The sequence below is a fragment of the Scardinius erythrophthalmus genome (genome assembly GCF_964197995.2).
Source record: "Scardinius erythrophthalmus genome assembly, chromosome: 3".
Taxonomy (NCBI): Eukaryota; Metazoa; Chordata; class Actinopteri; order Cypriniformes; family Leuciscidae; genus Scardinius; species Scardinius erythrophthalmus.
Window position 1 is genome coordinate 38501052 of NC_138223.1, and position 25105 is coordinate 38526156.

The 25105-nt window shown below is 38.6% G+C and overlaps 1 protein-coding gene across 6 annotated transcripts in view; it reads left to right on the top strand.

Annotated features, from left to right (window-relative positions):
- The window catches only part of sh3pxd2aa (SH3 and PX domains 2Aa), a gene marked incomplete at its 5' end in the record, with an annotated part of 104060 nt that overhangs the window by 56177 nt on the left and 22778 nt on the right, over window positions 1-25105 (top strand). For 3 of the 6 annotated variants that reach the window (XM_081362513.1, XM_081362514.1, XM_081362517.1), the window contains 3 exons: window positions 4150-4175; window positions 16954-17001; window positions 20247-20375. In XM_081362513.1, coding sequence (XP_081218639.1) covers window positions 4150-4175; window positions 16954-17001; window positions 20247-20375 — 203 coding nt within the window. Of the gene's footprint in view, window positions 1-4120; window positions 4176-16953; window positions 17002-20246; window positions 20376-25105 lie in introns of those variants that run through there. The other 3 variants (XM_081362515.1, XM_081362516.1, XM_081362518.1) reach the window with 2 other exon arrangements.

Consider the following 25105-nt stretch of genomic DNA (forward strand, 5'->3'; position numbering starts at 1 on the left):
TAGCCTATTGCTCGGCATGGTCGTGTAACGGCCAGCAAACATGAGTCAGTTTGGACCAGGTGGACAAACACTGTTCCCTTAATGTTTTTCCATCTCCCAAACAAATGCAGAATGGTTTCATGAACAGCAGATTTCAGACACCTTTCAAGTCGTCTCCAATCATCAGATCTAAACATCATTAAACCTTTGAGGAAACAGAGTGAAGTTCCATCTCTGCAGATCTGGAGTGTGAGGGAGGACCTCTGTTTTGTGCTTCTGTGCTCTGTGTAAACATGCATCATGAAGGATTTGTTTTTATTAAATGTTGGATCTGTTTGTAGCTCAAAAGTCTTGTGTTGTAACTCATGGTCCAGTTTCCCGTCCACACTGATGCAGAAACAGAATAATAACAGAAACCAGAGGGAGTAGCCAGAGGCTCTAGTTATGAAACACTGCTTGTCATTTATTGGTATTTTCTGCTCTTCTGTGTGTGTGTGTGTGTGTGTGTGTGTGTGTGTGTGTGTGTGTGTGTGTGTGTGTGTGTGTGTGTGTGTGTGTGTGTGTGTGTGTGTGTGTGTGTGTGTGTGTGTGTGTGTGTGTGTGTGTCTGTGTGTGTGTGTGTGTGTGTGTGTGTGTGTGTGTGTGTGTGTGTGTTGTTGTTGTTGTTGTTGTGTTCTTTGACACTTGCATTAAAGAAGGGACCCAAGCTGTAACAAAGAACAAGAGGATTGGTTTCTTTTGGGCCATCTATCAACATCCTATCAATGGCATAACAATGACCCAAAACACTCTAGCTGCAATACACTAAAAACACTCGAAAACCTTACCAGTCGCATAGCAACACCCTGGCAACTGCATAGCAACATACACTACTGGTCAAAAGATTGGGGTCAATACATTTTTTTAAGTGATGAATACTTTTTTTTTGAAAGGATGCATTAAATTGAGCAAAAGTGACTGTAAATTCAGTAAAGACAGTTTATTTTTCAAATAAATGCTGTTCTTTTGAACATTCTATTCAAGGAATTCTGAAAAAAAATGTATATGGTTACACAAGAATATTAAGCAGCATAACTTTCTTTCTTTCTCCCTCCCTCCCTCTTTTCCTCTCTCCCTCTCTTCCTTCCTTCCTTCCTTCCTTCCTTCCTTCCTTCCTTCCTTGAAAGTTTTGTTTCAGTAAGTGTTTGATCTGTTTGTAGTTCAAAGTGTCTTGTAACACACGGTCCAGCTTCCTTCCTTCCTTCCTTCCTTCCTTCCTTCCTTCCTTCCTTCCTTCCTTCCTTCCTTCCTTCCTTCCTTCCTTCCTTCCTTCCTTCCTTCCTTCCTTCCTTCCTTGAAGGTTTTGTTTCAGTAAGTGTTTGATCTGTTTGTAGTTCAAAGTGTCTTGTAACACACGGTCCAGTTTCCTTCCTTCCTTCCTTCCTTCCTTCCTTCCTTCCTTCCTTCCTTCCTTCCTTCCTTCCTTCCTTCCTTCCTTCCTTCCTTCCTTCCTTCCTTCCTTCCTTCCTTCCTTCCTTCCTTGAAGGTTTTGTTTCAGTAAGTGTTTGATCTGTTTGTAGTTGAAAAGTGTCTTGTTGTAACACACGGTCCAGTTTCCTTCCTTCCTTCCTTCCTTCCTTCCTTCCTTCCTTCCTTCCTTCCTTCCTTCCTTCCTTCCTTCCTTCCTTCCTTCCAGTAAATGTTTGATCTGTTTGTAGTTCAAAAGTGTCTTGTTGTAACACACGGTCCAGTTTCCTTCCTTCCTTCCTTCCTTCCTTCCTTCCTTCCTTCCTTCCTTCCTTCCTTCCTTTCTTCGATTGCATGATTGCACATCAAAACTGACATTTAACTTAATATTTAATTTAGAAATTTAAAAAAAGCTGACCTCCCTGAAAGTCATTGTACAATTCACACACTTCACTGGTGTATGTGCTGGTGGTCACCATCAGTTTGACAAACACAGAACAGGCCTGTTATTTAAATATACCACTGCAGATGCCAGAGATGACTGTATGAAGATATCATAACAGAGGAAGCCACAAAATGCGATGCATCACTCGTAGATTTATAATACATTACTTGTATGGTCAGGCTGAGTGAATGAACCAAGCATTGCCCAATAAGCACAATCTACCATGTTATGCCTTTCCTCTCCCGTCTTTCACTTAATAGTGACTCTGGGAGTTATAAAGCTGAGAACTGTAGATTTTTTGTCTAAAACTTTTGGGGCGACCCGTATATTAAGTGCAGACAGCCCACTGCAGGGAACTGTGAACGGTCACTTCCAATAACAATAACGGTCTCAAGCGATAAATGTGAACTATTTACTTTGAGATACGCCTCAAGAGGTTAACAGTCGCAACAACTGGTCTGAAGGACTGTTGGACTGAGTATGATGCTTGATACAGATATTGGCATGCTTTAGTCTCTTAAAACTGGGAATTTTCCTACTGCATTTTATTCATAAATGTCATGTCCTCTATGCGTCTTAATTGTGACAGTTTCCTTTTATGCGAGACAGATAGCAGATCTCTCTGATTTAGGGCTTTTAGGACAGTGTCCTGCCTCTATTCGGCTACAAAGGAGTTCATTCTAGAAGGTTTGCAGTGACCTCATACCGCTGATCTGAAAAAGAGAGTATTCATTCTCCCATGGGAGCCACAAAGGAGGAGATTGAGCGAGAGAAGGATGAAAAGAAAGAGATGCAGAAACAGATGAGAGGATGAAGAGCTTGTCATATTTTGGACTACATGGGGGGAATGAAGATATTAAAGCAAATGTCCTTAAGGGTTTTTTTGGGGAATACCAGCCATGAATGTGTGCATGTGCGTGAATGTGATCAGAGAGACAGTTTGGCATATTTTCATAATATGTATGTCATGTAAAAAACTCAATCTATTCAAATCCAACTTGTCAAATCAGCCACTTCCAGTAACAGTATGCTTTGTTAACTCAGAAAAAAATTAATGTTACAGTCAGCAATGTGTAATATGAGGACGTGCAATGCTAAAGCCATTATGTAAACAGGTCACATGCTGCGTTTGTCCAGTCAGTAACACTGACACCGCAAATATGCAAAAAAGGACTTTAATCCAGGGTTTAGGTATGTGCAGTGTGAAACTGCAGTTTATGAATACCCAGGATTAACTGTTAACCCCGGGTATAGTATGAGCAGTGTGAAATGTGAATAAAGATAACCCAGGATTACATTTAACAGGGGTTTAGAATGACCCAGGGTTAACTATTTCAAGTAGGGAAAGCCCTGGAGATGCCAAAAAAACCCTAAACCAACCGCCTTGACCTGACTGAATATATACGTATTAAAGGATCCATTCAGGATCATTCATACAACGTGAATATACTGATGTGTCTGTGCTTTAAAATAATGTGCGATCAGTGCGTCGGGGTTGTGTATGCATCAGAGACTTGAATGTTTCTCTCCGCTTGAAATGTCAGAAGAAACGCTTTTTTTAAAGCAATTTTTAATGGTTTTATATGTTATTAGTGATTCTATTAACCATTGGCACATAACCACAATATCATAGAGAGAGCAACCACTTAGAAACCGCCTATGTGAAGTTCTCAGACCAACTCCAACATAATGGCGCAGAGTTTTGCAAACACCACTCATTTCTTTAGAAAACATAAAATTTTTTGTTATTCTATTTGTGCTTCTGTCTCATAATTCATCTTTCCATTTTGCATCTGTCAGGATGCAACTGTACTGTATGTGTCTGCACTTTTGCTTACTTTTATTGTTTGCTACATTGCCTATTTATCATTTTCCATAAATAGATCTCATCCCTCGTCACAGTTTAACTTCATTTTACGCTGATGGATAGGCGACACACACAGGCCGTGTGTCATTCTGATCTATTAATCAGGGTGTGTTAAGAGATCCGCCCTCTTTATCCCAGAGCCGGAGGATGAGAGGACGGCTGGGGGGGGGGGGATAAAAGGATAGAGAAAGAGCCATGGTTCTGTTTGGGTCACATGATCAGATGTTGTGGCGATAGCAGCTGGCCCCTTCGATCTTAACACAGACTCGCTCCCTGCCCTGGCACACGTCTTGCTCTCACTGCATCTTCTAGTGTGTGTGTATGTGTGTGTGTATGTGTGTGACAGCTGTCTGCTGCAGGACATTGTATCACTGTGACTTACTATGTCACTCTGCTGTTGCTTTTTTTACAGGGATTATGGATCCAAACGCAAATCAGGTAAGACAGCCTTTTACATACCTCTCGTCTCAGTGTTAAACCTGTTGCCGGGTTTAAGTACTAAGTCAGCCCTGCTCACTAACTCAGCATGCCCTCCCTGTTATTGCGGCATTGAATGACTTGCTGTTTTGCACTTAACTCAGGGGAGGGAAAGGGTTTTTGACTGAGTTTCTTTTAAGAATTGGACATGACTCAGAGGTTTGTAGAGCTCTGGGAGTGTCATCTGTAAAAGGTTTGGGAATAACTGGCAGGATTTTGAAAGAAAGCCACATGAAAGTATGTGCATTTGTACTTCACACTGTTGCCAAAGTGTTCTCAAGCCAAGTCGTCCGGCTGAAGGCACAGAAAAGCATGTAACCAACCTGTGCTTAGCAGTTGGTGCTTTTTTTTTTTGTTACTTTTTTTTTCTGAATGTGCATGAATAAATAAATAAGTATAATTATTTTTCAGACTGTTATTATAATGTTAAGGCACAGTGATCTGATTTATGACAAGGATTAAACCAAGTTTCCTTTGCATAGCATGCTAGGGTGTGTGTGTTTTGAACAGCCGTTCTGCAGCCGTTCATATCCAGACACACACACACACACACACACACACACACACACACACACACACACACACACACACACACACACACACACACACACACACACACACACACACACTGTTGAACACTAATGTAATTGGAGTGAGCATTGGAGTTTCTGTACTCCCACACACATCCCTTTGAAACATTTTCCGTTTTTGATCTATTTGCTTTCCGCTTGCACACACATATTCATTTGCTATTACAATATTTGAAATTCGCCATTTGGATTTAGTTTTTGTTTTGATGTATTAAATAATTCCAGATGTCATTTTGTTTTCTGTCCTTTTAACATTTGTCCATGGAAGTTTGTTTCCGACATGGAATAATAATACCATTTTAATCGCAGTTAATTGCGACTTTTTTTATCTCACAGGTTAATTCTGACAAGCTTATATGTATCTATAATTTCAATTAGCAAAAAAAGGAAGAAAAAAAAGTTTTAAGGTGTAATCCTGAATCTTGAATTTCAGTTGTTTGTCATCTTCAAATCTCATGCACATTAAGCTGACACAGAAGAAAGTTTTTAACATAAAAAGTGCCACAGGTTCTGTTGCGACACTTGAACCCATGTTTTGAGATAGAAACTAGTACTCATGTGATTCTGATGTTAAGAGCTGAATGTGTTTGGAAGGTAAACTGCACATGTACGATCACATGCATGTAGTTCAGCCTAGGGACGTTTATAGTCATTTTTGAGAAGGAGTGCAGAGTTATGGCCTTATACTGTAGCCATTTCAGTACAGTACATTTGTGATGAGGGAAAGTAGGCATACTAGACCAGATTTTAAAGAGCTACAACATTAAGGTTTGCAAATTTGTGTTTATTATGTAGGGAAAAAACACACACACATATGCGCGCCTCAAGTAGCGAAACCTACATACTGTGCCTTTAAAGGGTAACTAAACCCTAAACCAACTTTTTTTATTTAATGATCTGTAAGAATGAGGCTTTATTAGTGCTGTTCATTGATTCGAGTAACTTTTTTGACATTTGGGTATAAAGTGTTTTAATTTTACAATATATGGTGTAAAAACGTCTGAGTGCTGCCCTCTTAAGGTTGAACGGTGGCTACTGCAGTTGAATTTTCCTATTGGATGTTGCGGTGGCAAGTGACGTAAAAGGTGGCAGGTGACGTAAGCAGGTTCCAGCTCTACCACGCCCCTGGTACGAGCTCACCACGCCCTTGGTATGAGCTAGCGTAGATTCATCTGTGTACAGTGGTCAGGAGGGTACGTAGGTGTAGTGTTGCTGGTTGCAACAGCACTGCTGGACTGCATAACTTTCCAGCAGACTTGGAAAATAGGCGCCAGTGTTTGCATGCACTTGGCCTGGAAGACCGTGAGTGTGAAACATGCATTTTCGCGGGATTGCTTCTCCAACGTAATAGAGGTGGAAATGGGCTTCTCTACACAGCTCGCGCTGAAAAGCGACGCAGTGACAAACGCTGCTCCTCCTGCGAGGACTCCACCACCGCAGCGGCGTCTTGATGTGAGTGATCATATTTAATCACAATTTATGGTTAGGCTAAAGTTATTCCTCTGGGGTCGACAAACGCGTCGGCGCATTTTGCTGGATTTTTTCACATAGCGGCAAAATATGAATATGCCTATATAGAGAGCGCGCGCTATTGACATCAACTTGATAAAACCAGAGAATGACGGGCTCTGATAAAACTCATCAGATGCATGTACTTTACGTCGTCTTACGAACCTGTGAGCAAACTCCATTTTAGAGTCTGACAGCAGGTCTCAGGTGCACGCCCACCCCGCTCACGGTTCGTCCCCTCTCTCTCCGCTGGGGTCTGCCCACTTTTCTAGCATTTTTCAAATATTGACAGTGGGTGGAGTCAGGCTCTGACCAGGGGTTTAGTTACCCTTTAAGACATTATTTTAAGACATCCTTGAGTATGGTGATTTCAGGTTTGGATCAGGTTGGATCATTTTAGTCTTGTCAAAACCTAATCCAGACAAACATCCACCCATAGGTATTGATTTTTTTTTAGACCAGTAAATGGTTATTCTTAAGGAACATACATAGTTTTAACCCCTTTGCAGTATTTATATGGTCTGCAGTGTTTTTTCAAATATTTGTCTTTCCATTCATCATCTGTTTGTTAATTCACATTTATTTGCTCTCACAACATTTGAAAATTGCTAACATTTGGATTAAATTTGACCAGCAGCTGAAGTGATGCAATAAGCAATTCCAGCTGTTGTATTTTTCCCCCCTTTACTTCTCATTTGACAATAAATCATATGTAACCACTTATCATTAATCTGTTGGATCACTGGAATTTGCATTATCAACATCATCCTCTTTTCCAATCTGCTTTTTAAGATGACCACTGGATGTGCATCTGTCAGACATCAGTAATCATTTGTGTTAGCTGAAAGTGCATAACATCCTGAAGATGTTATACTAATTATTCAAGTATGTATTTTGTATGTTTGGAAATTTGTCATTTATTTTTATGTTTAAAGATCTGTGGTTTCAAATTCGGTTTCCAACCGAATGAATTACCTCAGAGTTTAGCAGGTGGAAACTGCAGCTGAGGAGTGTCATTATCAAAAAGAAACTTGTTCTAGGCGTCCATACAGTATATCCTCTGGCAGATTCATTTGCTGATTCTTTCTGTAGCAAAACAAGTGAACGGCTGCATCCGAAATCGTGTACTTCCCTATATTGCAAGTGAAATTGTGACAACAATATGGGACAAAAGAAGTTTGTCCGAATTTATAGTACTCATAAAAGATGGATATATGATGGATAGGATCACATGACAGTGACAACATGGCGAATGTAGTATGTGGGGAATATATTCATACAACACATATTTTGAACAGACTTTTTTTTGCACTCGCAAAGTAAGTATTAATTCAAAATAACCCACTTGAGAGAGTATGCTGTTTCGGACACTTATTTATGAGCTAGTCATTGAATCATTCACTGAATCAATTCTTTCAAAGATTCTGATACATTCATGAACAAAACTGTGTGTTGCATGAAGACACACAATGCTGTTGTGGATTTGTTTGGAACTGTTTCAGTTGGCGGAGAAAAAAAACTATGTACCTGGCAATATTGTGTGTAAGTTACTCATTATTAGCTTCCTGTTTATTGAATTGTTGTATAAAAGCAATTTGTGTTGTTTTTCGGATCATCTGCACAGCTGTGATTTGGCTCTATAGTCTTGCGTTGAAACTGATCACATTCAGTAACAACAGTACTCATGCTCATATTATACAGCATTACTTAATATTTAATACATTTGTTGTATTATATATTCACCTCTATTAATTTATATACTGTAGTAGTGACTGTATTCATAATATAGCATGGTTTCTCACTGCCTCATTGCTTAAGTATTGACGATCTGCTTATGCTTGATGAAAGTGCAAGTAAAGCATAATAGAGGAATGATGTACAGGAAGACATCTAAGCGTTTGTTTTTTCAGAATTGACGACAAATGCATATAATCAAACTGAAATTATGTGTATCATGAGACAAACTTTGATATTGCCTTTGAGACTCACAAACTAAAGAAGGGTTTCCTTGTAGGCTTAGGTAAACAGTTTAAAGAGAGCAGTCACAAGTAAACTTGCATTGCTTTACGGTGGCAGGAAGACAGGGGCTTTGCTTCCCTCTGAGGTGCCCTTTAACAGTATGTGATTACAATATAATCACTCACGCAGAACATAATTCAATAGCATTACGCTATAGTATACTTTACACAAATAAACCTCAGAGACTCAACTGAACCCTTTGTGGTTACGAAGTAGAACCTCCAGTTAATGTTTTAAACTGCTCTGATATTCCTTATGGTTTGTTCCTACAGTACTTCTAGCCAAATGACATCTCTGTGATTAGTACGCATTCTGCCCATATCGGACCCCTCAAAGTCAGTTTTTATGTCTTCCATTATAATGCAGTAAACTCAGTAAGTAAGTTATAACTCTCTAAGACCCTAAAGAGCTCAGTTTGGCTCGTTAGTCCTGTTTTCCTTGGGGACAGACCATCTTGACAAGCAGATGGGTTTAAGACACTTAAGCCCCAAATAGGGATCAGTTTTGGCCTGATGCTGCTATAGAAGACTGTCCTCTCAGAACTGCTCTTATGTCAGCCTGAAGACACAAACCACCTGTTCAGAAGTTCAAAACCCTGAGGATTAGGTTAAATGTGCCAAAACCATCTGATCTGTCCTTCAGGGCTCACAATAGGGGAAGTTTATATGTGACCTGCTCCAACATTTTGAGTCATTTTGACCCAGAGTTTTGTGCTTCAAACCGTTGTTTCAAGCGATTGTTGAGAAATAGGAACAGATTTACTAGCAGCTTGCAAACCCTCTTTTTGCATTAAAAAACTCAGGTTTTACTTAAGAAGTGAAAAAAGGTGTGGACAGGGTTATTTTTGTGGCTGACCTTATTGCAAATACATTAATTTGTAGGAGTTTCCCGTTCAGATGCAAAATTTATGGCAGGAGAGTATTTAAATGAATCACGCAAGGTGATTTACTAAGGTTTGTGCTCGTCGATGTACTGGTGTTTGCGACATTATTTACCGCCCCCCAAAAAACATGTCTTAAACCAGACGCTAGTTTCTGCTGCTCTTGGTAAATTGAAAAACCGTTGGTCATTATGGAAATGATCCGTCTGTGTTCTTTAATTTCCTCGTCGTCAGTAGATCACGCACAGAACTTTACACTCCCATCGGCGCTTTTTTGGAATTGCGTGCGCATACTAATTTGCCCTGTTTAGTAAATCTGGCCCTTAGTGCTTTAAATGGGTACCCTGGTAATCCAGAGTTCTCGCAGAGTTCACGACAGCGCTGTGACGTCGAAGTCATTAGTAAACATTGCAAGATGGCTATGGATGAACACCAGTTGTTTGAAATGGCTTTGACCGCTACAATGAACGAGTTAGACTTGGCTTTTTATCTAAAACAGGAACAGAAGATGCCGCTCGAATCGTTCCTTTGCAAGAAGGACGTTTTTGCTGTTTTGCCGACCGAATACGGCAAGAGTCTAATCTACCAGTTATCTCCGCTGGTAGCTAAGCGTATGGGGCTTGTTGTGATTGGTCGTAGTGTTATCCAATTGCGTACAGTGAGATTTTCAAATGCATGCTTGGTGCCGCCCCTCGAGCTGGCCGATTTTCATTAGTCGATGCCAGACCATCAAGGCTATTAAATGGGGGTGGTCATAAAAAACTTGACAGAAATAGATTTATTTGAACATACATTAAATAATTAAGACAAAGTAAAATATAATTAAGTAAAATATATACCGATTTATGAAATATAGTGAATTTAACAATATATTTGAATGATTTTAGTGATATGCTCTTCTCTAGTTTTTTTTTCTCTTTAAAAGTATGTGCTTATGACTTACCTGAGATTGTTTATTGACATGCTTCTGCGGTTGAAACACTGATTTGGTGATTACATGAGAGATATGATACAGTATATTTCAGTAAGTTGGTCTGTATCTTTCAACATACTTTCTGATGTTCATTCATGTTTTGTGCTATAACCCAATAGCAAAGAGGAAGAGATGACCATCAAAAATGACACACACATAAAAAGTTTTTTTCATAACATAAGTCTTGTTCTTTAAAGACTTCCAACTCACTTACAGTTCAAACGTTTGGGGTCAGTAAGATTTTTTTTATGTCTTTTAATGTCTTATTTGATACAGTAAAAACACAGATTTTTGCGAAATATTGTTATAGTTTAAAATAACTCTTTTCAGTATCAATTTTCTAGTCTACAGTGTCACATGATCTTTCAGAAATCATGTAATATGCTGATTTTGTGCTCAAAAACATTTATTATTAATATAAATGCTGAAAACAGTTGTGCTGCTTAGTATTTCTGTGGAAATTATTACACATTGTTTCAGGATTCTTTGAAAAATAGAAAGCTCAAAAGAACAGCATTTATTTAAAATGGAAATATTTTGTAACATTGTAAATGTTTTTGATCAATTTAATGTATCCTTGCTGAATAGAATTATTCATTTCTTTAAAAATATTTACTGACCCCAAACTTATGAAAGGTAGTGTAATAGGAAAGCGATAGTTTTTCAGTGCCCTATTTTAACGATCTAAAACAGAAGTATCAAGCGCAAAACGCAAGTAACTTTGTGGGCGGCTCTTGGGCGCTGTTGCTATTATACCGGCGGGATAAATGACTCTTGCGCCCGACGCAAATCTAAAAGGGGTTGGTCTGAAGTAGCTTCATTACTCATAGGTGTGGTTTGGGCGTAACGTGAAATAAACCAATCAGAGCGTCATCTCACATTCCCTTTAAGAGCAGGCGTGCTTTTTCCATAGCGGATTGCTATTGTAACGGCGGATATGCCAGGCGCGCGCCAGGAGCGGTTCACAGCCGAGGAGACCAACGTTCTCGTCACGGCCGTAAAAGAGAGAGAAGTTACATTGAAATGGAGAAACCCACCCAAATTAACTTCGGTTAAACAGGCTTATGATAATTTGGGTAAATGTGTAAGCTAGATGTATGCTTTTATAATAAATTGTCTATCTATCTATCTATCTATCTATCTATCTATCTATCTATCTATCTATCTATCTATCTATCTATCTATCTATCTATCGTAATAATGTATGATTTGCAAAAATGAAAACTGCTGCTTCTGTGTAGACGAGAGAATCAAAGTGCGCGTTGTGCACACACTACATTGATTATGGCCAAGCATGCGGCCTTAAAATAGCATATGAATAACATGCGCAACGCGACTATTTAGTGGCGCAATTGTTTTCTAAACCTGCAAAATAGCATGAGGGAACGTTTGCGCCGGAACACGCCTCCTCTTTGCGCTGAACCACCCTGGGGAGCGCAAGTGTATTTCCTAACTTACCGACGTGCATCTGTGGAGGGAAAAGTCCGCTTTGCGCGGGTGAAAAATAGGAATAATACATGCGTCGGTGTACAAAGTCAATTGCGCTGGGTGCAAGATAGGGCCCTCTGTCATTTAGCTGCAACTTTTGTGCAAAGCATCTTATAGTTTATCAATCCAATCTCCCTTGAGGTTAGCCTGAGGTTAAGTATCTTAAAGACCCAGTGGTGATAGTTCACAAATCATACCTCCGTGAATCTTTGGGTTGAGCTTTGCCTGGATGTTTTTACAGACACTCCTCTTAGATTGTTCAGATGTCTTCCGGTATGGGCCCTTCATCCACTGTGAGGAAAGGACACGCATTGCAGTTCCCCTCATTCTGCTCCTCGTGTGAGTCAGATGTGAAGAGGGAAATACGGAGGGTGGATTGTGGGGTTCTGCTGGAATGGGGTCAGTCAGACAGGCCCTGGTTTACGTGGCAGAGTGTGTTTAGTGTGACGTCAGACTAGCTAATCTTGTTTACACAAAATTCAGGGCTCTGTGGAGGAGTGGAGGGGCCATACGGAGAGAGAACAAGAGAGAGGCGTGCGGAACAGATGGGAGTTTTAGGGGATGAGGGATAGTTTTAGTGTGAGAGGAATGGTCATGCTTGTGTATGTATGTGCGGCGTGTTTGTCTGTTCTATTAATAGGGAGTGGGCTTAAATAGGTCAGTGTGGTTTTATGGTTAAAAAAGTTCTTGTTAATGATGTTTAATGAATGTAGTTTGACCAATTATAGATGTTAGCTACTGGAAAATGACAAGATGTTTCATTCAAATTTGTTCCAGACATTTGTTCTGATGAAGTTTTTTTTTTTGGTCTAAGTTATATATTATATATCTATATATTTTTAAGTTTAAAAAAATGAAAAGTCTTATTATTCTATTGTTATATGCATTTTGTCATTTTTCAAATCTTTTATTTTTACTTCAGCTGTTCAAATCTTATTTCAATCTCGTTTCTAAATTTTTGTTTAGTTTGAGTTTCATCTAATATTTATATTTTGTTTTATTTTAAATATTATATATATAATATATATTATATTATATATTTATACATATATATATATATATATTTCTTCTTTTTACTATATATATATATATATATATATATATATATATATATATATATATATATATATTATTGGTGGGCCGTTATCGGCGTTAACGTGCTGCGTTAACGCGAGACTCTTATCGCGCGATAAAAAAAATATCGCCGTTAATCTATTCTCCAAGTTGGGTTGGAAGCTGGCTAATACTACACAAGCAATGATGACGCAATCTACCCGCGGCCGCGAGGAACACCCGCCTGCAACGCATCATATTCGTCGTCATCTTAAGTAAACACGGCTGAAAGTGAAAGCTGGTGAAAAAGATCGGTGCAACGAGCAGCAGCAAACTATATAGACAGAGTGTGTGGGGTTAACAGTTCGGTAAGTTAACACGCGACTAATCCGTTCTACCACCTCAAATTCAAAACGAAACATATCACTGAATACCAGCGCGCGCGTATTATTATTGGTATTATTCCCAATATATCTCAGTGGTGTCGCACATCATCTCTGTCTGCGCCCGATTTTAAGAATCGTTGTTGTGTTTCTTTTTAACTGAAAAGACATCAGTTAGAATATTCTAATTTTAAATTTGGGGTTTCATAAGCTCCAAGCCATAATAAACATTAGACCTACTTAAGTCTCTGCAGCTAGTGTACTTACATTTTATTTATCTGCAAAATTATGTTGTATACTTACAGTTTTGCACAATATATGTTCTCAAAACTACATATACCCTTTAAAAAAAAATACATTTAGCAGTTGTTTAGCAGGGTCTGTGTAACCTGTTCTAAAATGGTTTTATTATAATATATATCGTTATCGCAAGAGGCTGCAATGTATATCACAATATGAATTTTAGGCCATATCGCCCATCCCTAATTGATAGCCTATAGTAGTTGATAATAATAAGGCCTACCTAATGTTGCCTATGGACGGTAACAGTACAGTAGTAACTTTTACAGTCTATGAGTAGAACAGCTTTCTCAAGCAGTTTGTGATGCATTTTGGAAACAGGAGATGAGCCCCTGGTCTAATGCGCCACCTGGCTTGAGAAACCCGCTCTCAAAGACTTACTTTTATAGACATTATTTGGGTAGCACACATATTCTGAATGCCTTCGGCAGAATTCAAATGAGCCATTTTAATCTAGATTAATCTAGATTAATTTCAAAATTAATCTAGATTAATCTAGATTAAGAAAATTAATCTATGCCCACCTCTAATATATATATATATATATATGATAAAAATCAACCCCTGAGGCATAGAAGTTCTCCAAAAGTACCACTTAGGTAAAAAAAAAAAAAAAAAAAAAAAAAAAAGGATTTTGAAAAGATGTTTTTTGTTTTGATTTGTTCAGTATTTTCTGTCTCATGTGACCTCTCTGCCAAAACACAATTGGTCAGCATATGGTTTGATTTTAGTTTGTTGATATTTTCTTGATTTTGCAGTCTACATGCTGAGCCTTCATAGCCAACAATTGAATCATTTGAAAACGTTCAAATCAACATAACCGTCTTTTACATAGCGCCCAAAATATCTCCATGTGCTATAAGGAATGCTCATGCCAAGAGATAAAACCACACAGATCAAAGAGTCTCTCTCTGTCAGCAAGGATGTACAAAATGCACAAGTTTTGTATTTATCTTCATATGTTTATGATAATTCAATAGCCTGGGTGAAACACAATTCCTTCCACAAAAGTAAGAAAGACATATATGTTTCCTGTAATGGAGGTAGGGCGACCGTTTGGGGTCAGGAAAGAGACGTAAATTACAGTGAGAGAAACCAAAACAGACGTTCACTCGGGTTCTTACAGCAGTGACCTGAGCTTAATCGCTAGTGTGTGTGTATGTGTGTGTGTCGATTTATCATTGGTGGGAGTGGGAGAGATTGAGAATATGCTCATAACAGTGAGTGTTTCAGCGTTTCTGTGTGAAGGAAGGGTCAGAGAGGTGGAAAGTTAATATCTGTCAGATGTGAAGAGCTAGACTAAAGGGAGGGATCTGGGGGTATAGACCATTTGTTAATTATAGACCTCCAAGGCACTTGAGTCAGTTTAATTCAAACTCCATGAAGGTTAGCGGAGTACAGTGTTGACCTCGAGATCAACCCTGAGCTGGAAAGTAGGAAGGATTGTCATGACAGCAAAACAGAAATTCAATATTCAATACCTATTTTAATACTAAAGAAATAACAACTCATATATTTATTTTTATAGTTAATATATGTACTAAAAAATACTATGGAATGTAGCAAATGTTCTTGTTAAGTAAAAAAGTTTTCCAAATAATTATTTTAAAGTGAACAGTCAGAAATGAAGAGCGTAAATAAATTAAGAGCATTTAAAGATTTATTTTCTCCCTTTCTCATTTCTCGACCCTATGCCTGCTATTATTCCTGGTCGAATGCCAAGCTATGGTCTTGACTGGCTGCCCGCGAACAACATCTACTTCAGCCCGCCCTCAAAACACTGTAGTTGTAGCAGAGGCCTGGTAGAGTTTGGTTTGTGTTGTCGAGAAGACGCTGTTTTCTGCGCTGTGAAAGCAAATCCACTTAGCATGCACTTCCAAAGGATAAGGACTCGGGGCTCGAATTGATACGATAAAACCGACACCATCGATACTCTTCGTATCACGTATCATGCGCTGAGGAAGCCTTCACAGCTGAAATTCAGATATTGTAATAGGCGTTTAGCATTTTTTAAGCGGCAGACCAATCACAACAGACTGAGCCATCTGACCAATCACAGCAGAGTAGGCCCTCGGAATGGAGGAGTTTAGAGAGAACGGATCGAGTCTTTGTGGTAACAAATACATTTTATTGAATTTTTTTATTGAATTTTTTGTCAACTTGGTATCAAAGTACTAGTACTTTTGACATCCGTATGCAAAATTAATGTTTTGCAACTTTTTATGCCGCAATTATGTTTAACATAATCTAGAAGATTTTGAATCTAGATCTGATAAAGTTTTGGAAGTTATTAGTGCTCCTTTGAAGCCAAAAATATTACCATGGCGTTTGTTTGACGTTTTTTGTGAGTGATTCCCCAGTTCGCCCAGATCAGGGTTTGGGTGGAAAACAATCCATATGTTTATGAAAGGCTAACAACCGCATGGGTCACATTTTACGTTTTTATTTGTTGTGTTAATCAAATGGACTGTAGGCGGAAAGAAATGTCAGGAATGAATGGATTAGGAGACGGAGGTGTTGAATGGAACGGAAGGGTGGAGGGATATTGGGCGAGGTTCGTCCTGTGGGGTATAAACGCAACGGCGAGTACCTCTTGAATTCTGCCAGTTTTGAGTGCGGTCATTGTTTACACAGGTTAAATTACACCTCATTTTTTTGGTGTCATGCATGCAAGGGCCTTTACCGGGAATCCATTGAAGTGTTGAAAAGAAATAAGTTATAAAAACAAAGTAATTGTTCCTGTCAGCCGAGACGTCTCCCCCGGTGCCTTCTCATATTTTTTACCGATAGTGACGTGTGGCATTTAATTTCCTGATGGAGATCGGTCTGTGTGTGTGTGATAACAGAGGAAATATTAGGAAACTCTGCCGTGACCTCAAACGCTTAAGCTCAGCCGTACTTGCTTTCCAGGCAATAGATTTGTCAGAGCACACACACACACACAGTCACATTGTTTTTCAACAGCATGTGATGCTTTATGGGTATTGTAACCAGATGGCGCCTTGCTTAATAACTCTGTTAAGCTGTGTGTTCACTGCACTATTTACCATTTATCCTGTATGGGATATTTGGCAAATCCAGTTAAGAAGATGCTGAGATGTGTTAGGCAGCGGCGGGATTGCATAAAGAAAATGAAGCCTATTTGTAGTGAATAAATACACATTTAGCTTAAGGGACATTAAATAGTGTTTGTTGTACTAAATTGGTTTTGATAAAAACAAATCATTGGCAGCATGATATTCGTTGCTGTGTTACATGAAATTTGTTCACATTACAACAATCTAAATGTGGATGAAAATAACTTTGCCACAAAATTATTTAATGGTACTAAAAGTATAATTTCTTATATTTTACGTTTCCTAATGCTAATGGCCTATGAACAAGTCTGTATTGCAGGACATAAAAAAAGGTTACTTTTGGCTGGATTTTGTAGCTTGAAAACATGCAAGGCTGGCTGTTGTCTTTTTCCACTCTGTTCTGACTAACATTTGTGCTCCTTTTCTTCTCCATTTCTTTCCTTTCCTCTCTTTTCCGCTGCCCTCAGTTTGGATGTACGGGCTTCAGGACAGTCCAACCAAGTCTGAGGCCTCAGGTAACTGCTTTATATGTGTGCATGCACTGTCACTTTTCCTTTTGCAACTCCTCAATGTGGTCATTTTTCCAGTTTTTACAAGAACGGTTCCTAAAACAGCTCTTGCCCATAGTCCAACATTAACACTCTTCAAGCGCCAAATGTGAGTCAAAATTGACTTTGGCAAAGAATTAAAATGCCATGAATCACCATTTAACTTCATAAGGAATTGCAACATAATACATTATATTAATTTCATGGTCTGAATTCAATATAATGATAAACATGACTTTTTAATAAGAGAGAAGTCCATGCACTAGGCAAGTGGTGTGTGTGTGGAAATTGCTATGGGAATTTAACTGGCTAAAGAGGCGTAACAGATTGAACTGTTCTCCTAAAACATCAGGATGTAAAACCCTTTATTTTTAAGAGCAGATCTTCCAGGTTTGTGGATTAACATGTGGCTTATAAAGTTTATGCTAGAAGACGAAATATTTATAATAGGTGTTGCAAGGCTAGCAGTGCAGAAGAAGACATTCAGTGTGAAAACGGAGGATGTAAAACATGACTGTGGTCCTCTCTGCGTTTTCCTGGGAACTCTTAGAGACGACGGCCTGCAAATAAACATTTCAGAAAAGAATGCACTCCGGTTTCGGAAATAAATGCTGACGCTCACAGAGCTATAGCCCATGTGGAGTGTGTTTTCACCATGAACATCACACACACCCTACATAATTGGTCAGTTCACTGCAAAACTAAGAAAACGCACTGATCATATAACACATGGCATTTGCTTGTTTAAGTCCTTTCTAAAAACATCAACATGTCAAATTCCAGCTTAAAAAGGTGTTTTCTAACTTGTCCCAGCTAGCTAGTCAAATCAGTTTTTTTTAGCTGATCGACCCAGCTTAACAATTTTGAGCTAATATAGCTTGTTTACTGCTAGTCAAAGATACCTACCAGTTAATAACTATATAATGTCCGATTTAGACCAGCAATAAACAAGTTATCGTACTCAAACACACCTGTTTATGATGGATTTTCCACCAGGGGTTAATGTAACAGTAAACAGATGCTAATGGAAAGTTTGGAAATAGAACTGTTTTCTTTGTGGTGACTATCAGATGGAAGGGAAATATATCTGTCATTGGCACAAACAGCGTTAAATGTCAGAAAATTTCACAGTTGACTTCAGCACAACCAGCAAGTATTTGGTTGAGCAATGCAGTATGTTGTCATGTTAGCATGATGTGTGAGGCAGCGCTAATTGGCTTGTTCCATACTGAGGGTGATAGTGACAAGATACAGAACTCCTGCTCTGCTCTCTCTCTTCTCTCCCGCAGCGTCGACAGCACCGAACAACTGAACTCAAAGGATTCCCTATAATCCTGATTTAAGAGCTCGCGAGTGTTAAAACACATTGCACTAGCAACACAGACAGGCTGTTGGCATCATGACAGCTTGAAAAAAAATGTTACAAAAAAATTTTTTTTTTTAAAGTTGTTAAGCAAAAGCACCTGCCTGCCACCTCTTTGGCCTTTACAAATTAAAAGAAGAAAAAAATATGCATTGCACATTTGATGTTTTTAAGAACATTTTAGACATTCCCTATTAAAAGCCTCTAGGGTCCAGAAGACCACACCATGAGAAAAACTGGGAGAAAGCAACCACACAGTGTTTTGAAGTTCAAGCACATATAAAGAAACTACAGAAGTAGTTCTTAGAAGTACAAATATATCATTTGAAGTTTTAGTAACTTTATGCAGAAAGTATTGAAATGCACAAGCCAGAAGCGTTTGATGTGTTATACTTTAGATTTTTTCGTTTAACAGCAATTTCAGCCCATTTTATTGCTGTCATGTTTTTCTGAGTTAAACAGGATATTACATTTAAAAACAAAACACTACCACTGAAAAGTTTGGGGCCGTTTCTTTCTTCTTCTTTTTTTTTTTTTTTAAAGAAGTCTTATTGTAAAAACATAATATTTGAAATGTTATTACAATTTAAAATAACTGTTTTATATTTTAATATATTTTAAAATGTAATTTATTCTTGTGATGGAAAAGCTGAGTTTCTGAATCATTACTCCAGTCTTCAGTGTCACGTGATCCTTCAGAAATCATTATAATACACTGATTTGGTGCTCAAATAATTTATTTCATTTTTCATTATGATCAATGTTGAAAACAGCTGTGCTACTTAATATTGTTGTGAAAACCACAATACATATATTATACATAAGTATTATTTTAGTATTGTGAAAATTCTACTTGTCCATTCTACTGATTTGCACATATGATCATGTAATAGGGCCACTGGACTCTTAAATGGATAGTTTATGCAAAAATGTAAATTTTGTCATAATTTGCTATATGTAAAAAAAAAAGAAGGATATTCTTCAAAAATATACCTTTATGGAATAAAGTAAGTCATACAGGTTTAGGGCAACATAAGGATAACTAAATAATTACAGCATTTACATTTTTGGCTGAAATATCCCTTAAAGTCATTGATGAAGAAGAACAGGTTAAAGAGATTGTCAGAGGAAATACAAAAGAAAGAGAGAAGGATAGAGTAAGAGAGTGTTGCTTAACCCCAGCTGAAATGCTTTCTTCTTGCGTTTCACATAAACACAGCTTCTCTCTCTTTACTAGGCCCACTCATATGTTTCTATTTAAGGCTTGGAGAGCAGTCTACCCTGATTGGCGTTTTTCTCTCTCCCCGTTTCAGCCAGATGGGAGGAGGGACGGAGAAAGAGAGAGAATTAGAGTGAAAAATGAGAAAGGGAGGGCAGAAGAGAGGGTGGGAGGCCTGTTCTTACTCGTCTGATGAAGAAAAACTTTCTATTCCTCCACTCGCGAGTCACGTCCCCTACCGTAAACAGCTCTCTCCCAGTCTCTTTTCCCTTCCTAACATCCCTCCCCGTTTCCTCACCAAAACCGTCACTGTATTATGGAGACCCGGCATCACCAAGTCCCTACCGAGCTCTCGAGTCCATGAAGGAAATTTACCTCGCCTTACTTTTTCGTGATCGTTCTTCCCCCCCCCATTCAAATGCGCGTCCAGCGAGGGCGAAGGTTCGTCTAAATGGCCCGTCGTTGTGGAGCATGCTCAGTCAGCAGGAGTTTGAGTCGCGCTAGGCTTCGGAGAGCGGATGGCGGTGTACAGGGGTCAAGCCGGAGGTCGCTGGCAGGGCAGGGTTGGCGGGGGAGGTGCAGGGATGGCGGGACGGTGGCTGACAGCCTGTTTCTTCCCCTCGCCGGCAGGACTGGACAGCAGTGAGCCCATGGTGCTGGAGCAGTACGTGGTGGTGGCCAACTACGAGCGGCAGGAGAACTCGGAGATCAGTCTGAAGGCTGGAGAGACGGTGGACGTGATCGAGAAGAGCGAAAGCGGTGAGTCCCTTAAGGCCAATCACACCAAGGATAATAACGATATAGTAACAACGATTCTAAATTCAAAGAGAATAGCACCACACCACAACCATAATGATAACGTCACAGAGAAATTGTTGGAATCACTTTCAAAAATGATAGCCAATCAGAATCTACCTGACTTTGAAGAGCGCAAGCATTTAAAGCGGCAAGCATGCTTATAATAAACAAAACTATCATGAATTGGTGTGGACGCAAATATCATTATAGTTACCTTTATAGTTATCATTCTTGGTGTGAACTGCCCTTTACACACACACACACACACACACACACACACACACACAAGCTAAGTGGGTTACCACGTGGTATTTATTGGCAAAACTGGTGTATACACAAACCACTAACACACAGTCACCTGCAAACGTGAATGCTTTCACATGCTCATGATCCAAATGTTAAACGGGTCTGTTTTATCTTTCTCGTCTTTTCTGATACATTCTTCCTCTTTGATGTAGAACTCCTCCTTTAGTCTTTGTCCTTAAGATCCCCTGGTTCCCTCTTCTGACATTCCCCTCTCCCTGTAAATCTACAGTCTGGCTCTTGGCCCCACCTGGAGGTGTCGTATGGCCAGTTTTCTTGGCGGTTGGTGGGCCTGAACCCACTCCAGATCTCTGGGATGGAGGCCAGATTGATCTGGAATGTCCATGAGATAGTCATGAGAAGTTTGTCAGTTGGAAGATGTGCTAATGGATCAGGGTCACACACACCATTAGAGTTCATGTGGAATGTAGAGATTGACAACAACAATGGGAAGAAAGAGAGCCTTGCGTGTTTTTTCTCTCTTTTTTTCTTTGGTTTGTTTTCCCAGATTAATGTTAACGCTGTAAATGTTTAAACTTAGAGCAAACTTTTCCTGCCAGCATATCTTATAGCCTTGTGCATTAGAGGTTGAACCCTGTCTCTTCCACTTTGTCTCTAGTCATGTTTGCCAAAAGCTTGTTTGCACATCCAGAGAGTTAGTTATTATAAACAACAGGATCTCAAGAACTAGCATCATTCTTTTGAAAGAAAAAAAAAGTTTGTGAGTAATCATTTTTTCTTTTCCTTTAAATCAGTGTGAAGGCTTAGGAGGAGTTGACAGGAGTCATCAAGATGAGCAAAGATCCAGTAAACCCATTTGATCTCAATAATATCATTGAGTAAGACCGATGTCTACTCAAAGAGAGCTTGACCTCCTGGTTTTAAACATAATCCTTTGACTAAACTAGTCTAGACCTATGACTAAACCAATCTCAATGGAATTCTCTGTGAGACACTTTAGTTTGTTTGCGGCCTGTTCTATCGATTTTGGCACTGTCTCACCATAAACTCATCTTTCGGATGATTCAGTCTATTTTGAGGGTGCCAGGTAAAAAAAAAAAAAAAAGTGTTGTTATACAATGCAAAGAGATTTTAGAGCAATGGGTCTTAACCTAATTGACTCCAAGGCCAATGTTGTCAAAGACAATATTTTTAGGCCCTCTTATCTAAACTGATAGGTTGGTTATTCTGTTATGATGAAAAGAAACTACATTTAAATCATTTTAAGACTTATTAGGACCTATTGGAAGTTTGCTGAGGCCCCCTAGTGGGCCCCGGTCCCTTGACTGAGAACCATTATTTGTATAAAATGAATGCTGTTTCAAATTATCGCTTTATATATTTTTGAGAAAGAGAGTGCCATGATATAGTCTTTTCAGAATGTCTAGAGGAAACATTCCTCCTCTTCCATTGGATGAACCTGATCTTGAATACATAATGACCATTATAGAGTAGTCAATCCAACAGTCCTGCATCAGTCTGGTCAACACCACAGACATTTGTTCATTTAGCTTTTATTTTACAATTTAACCCTTAGAGTTAAGACATATAGTTGAAACAATAGCTATAATTGTATCTATATTAGTGGGTTGACTGTCAAAGTTTAGTTTTTTTTTTTCTGCTAAAAAACAACAACTCCAAAAGTGATTTCAAAGAATCCACTGTTCTCTTTTTAAAACCTTGTAGCTAGCATAGTTATCATTCTTTGTGTGAACAGACCTTTACTCTATGCCTTTCTTTTAACGGTAGATTACTGGTTTATTTGTTCAAGCCGAGTACAGATTTTCAGGTACAATAGCTTGTACTCATTGATTCTTACAACTGGACAAGTAATTTAATCACACAAAAGATTCAGAGAGACTCCAGGCATAAGAGTCTTGCTCAGGATGCAGTTGTCCTTGAGTAAGAAACCCTTGGCTTCCTTAGCCACAGTTAAACTCCAGCTGTTTTACAGTGCAGGCAAGGCTTGACAACTTCGCTTGGGTTGGGAAGAGATGAACCACGCAAGGCCACAGGATTAATGAACTTGAGAAACAAAAGCAGAAAATATCTGATAGAATCTAAACACAGTGACAGAATCATTTAAAGGAATGGCTCACCCCAAAGACAGAAAGTCATACCGTACATGTTTGAGCTGTTACGAAAGTGAACAAATAATGGCGGAATTGTTATTTTTGAGTGAACTGTTCCTTTAAATCAGCCTAGGCCTACCCCTGGAGTGAACTGTCTGTCCTTCGCTGACTCCAGAATTCCTCAAATGTTCAAAGCATTTATTGAAACTGAAGATGAGCTGCAGCAGCTTGATATCACAGCACTAGAAGCCCATCCTCTAAAATCCCATCTCTTCAGCGGACTTCCATATTTTGTACTACAGAATTAAATTACTACCCTAGTGTATCTGTCAGAGGCAGTATATTTATTAAAATTGGATATCATTCAAACCAACTTTTTAATGTGGCTGAAATTGCGTTTATAAGAAGCGACTGGCAGAAGTTGGGCTGCTCTGGCTTCCCTCTAGGTCATGGAGAGGGAACGATGGAAAAATCCCCCTTGTCCTTAGTTTCATTATAGGCTAATGGATCTTGCAGGGCCTTAGATTCTTACAGAGTGGTTACAGTGTCACGCATCCCAAACCAATACCACCAGAAAGCATTCAGAAGTTTTTGTTGAATGTCTGTGATATAGATAACACAGTCAAAGCCATCAAGAGTTTATAGGTCAATGTGCTGTTTTTGTCATTATTTTTGCTATACTATTCCACGTAAAAATACTTTTTTTTAGCAAAACCTCCAAATAAATTTGAGGGTTATTTATGGATCAGGTTTGAGGTCAATGACGTTTGCTGTCACTGATGTTAGACCTGGCACACCACATCTTTGACACATTGCGAGTTTAAATATGTTGTCAGCAAATAGCTGCTTTTGTTGTGTTTTCCACACAAAGCTTTTGTATGGTTTTAGAAGACTTTGAATAAATCCCTTAAGTCGTATTTTTTAATTTTACTGTACTTTGTTGTTCTTTTTTAAAGCAACTGTAAATTGTCATCCACTTTTATACTATAAAACAGAGACTAGACCTTCTGCCAAATCCCCTTTTCTGTGGTCATAAGGTGTTTGAAATTATGTAATTTTCATTTTTAGAGAACTATATTTTGGTGAGCTAAATAGAAAAGAAGGAAGAAAAAAATAACAGTGCTACAAGAAATTTACAGCTGAAATCAGGCCTCAAAACATTGCAATGTACATTCTAAAGAGTATACTCTATGAATTGCAAAAAATAAGCTCTGATATTGTCTGGATGTATGATATTCAATGCTAATTTTGACCAATGGCTCTAGTAAACTACTGTTGAAAAGTTTGGGGTCAGTGAATTTAAAAAAAATAATACCTAATACTTTATTCATCAAGGATGCATTACATTAATTAAAAATGTCAGTAAAAACATTTTCATATATTTAATATTTCATATATTTTTCATATAACACTATTTCATATAAATGCTGTTCTTTTGAAATTTCTATTCATCAAAAAGTGAGGAGAAAAACTAAAATATTAAGCAGCACAACTGTTTTAAAACATGGATAATGAAGGATCACGTGACACTGAGGACTGGAGTAATGATGCTGAAAGTGCAGGAATAAATGACATTTTAAAATGTGTTCAAATAGAAAACAGTTCTTTTAAATTTAATTTGTGTTTTTGATCCAATAAATGCCGTATTGGTGAGCATAACCTTTCAAAAACATGAAAATAATCATACAGACCCCACACTTTTTAAATGGTAATGTAAACTCTTCATTCTTCAAGTATTTTATTAGTAATTGTTATAGAGAAACATTTAGTATTCCATTGAGTATCTGAGCGTATTTAAATCTTTTAGCGCTTTAGGTTTTTTCACAGGGCTGCTGTGCTTCCTGAACAATGCTCTACTATGAAAATTGTTCTGTGCCATCAATATTGTGAGGTTCCTTTCCATCCTCTCGCCTCTCTCTCCCCTGGGTCCATTCATTCAGCCGGTAACCCCCGCATACTGAAACAGAGTCAATAGAGAGCTGCTCGCGGTCTCGGGTAGGCTGGTTTATCTTGGCTTCGCTCCTGTTGGAGATCCGGTCCGTGGAGAGCCACGCTGAACCCGGACCAAAGGGTTCAAACATTTATATACATGGAGCTGTCTGAAAAGATCTTTATAAGCCTGGTGCTACACCTCTCAGGGGTCTCTATTGTTTAATTGGTTAATGTCATTGAGGTAATAGTCTTGATAGTAAGAAAGCCACAAAGCTGAAATAACTGGCTTGAACCATTTTGAAAATCAACTGATCAATACATTTATTTATTTCTGTAATAGTGGAAGGGAAAATCAATCAGTAGTCAGGCTTTAAACCTTAAAGG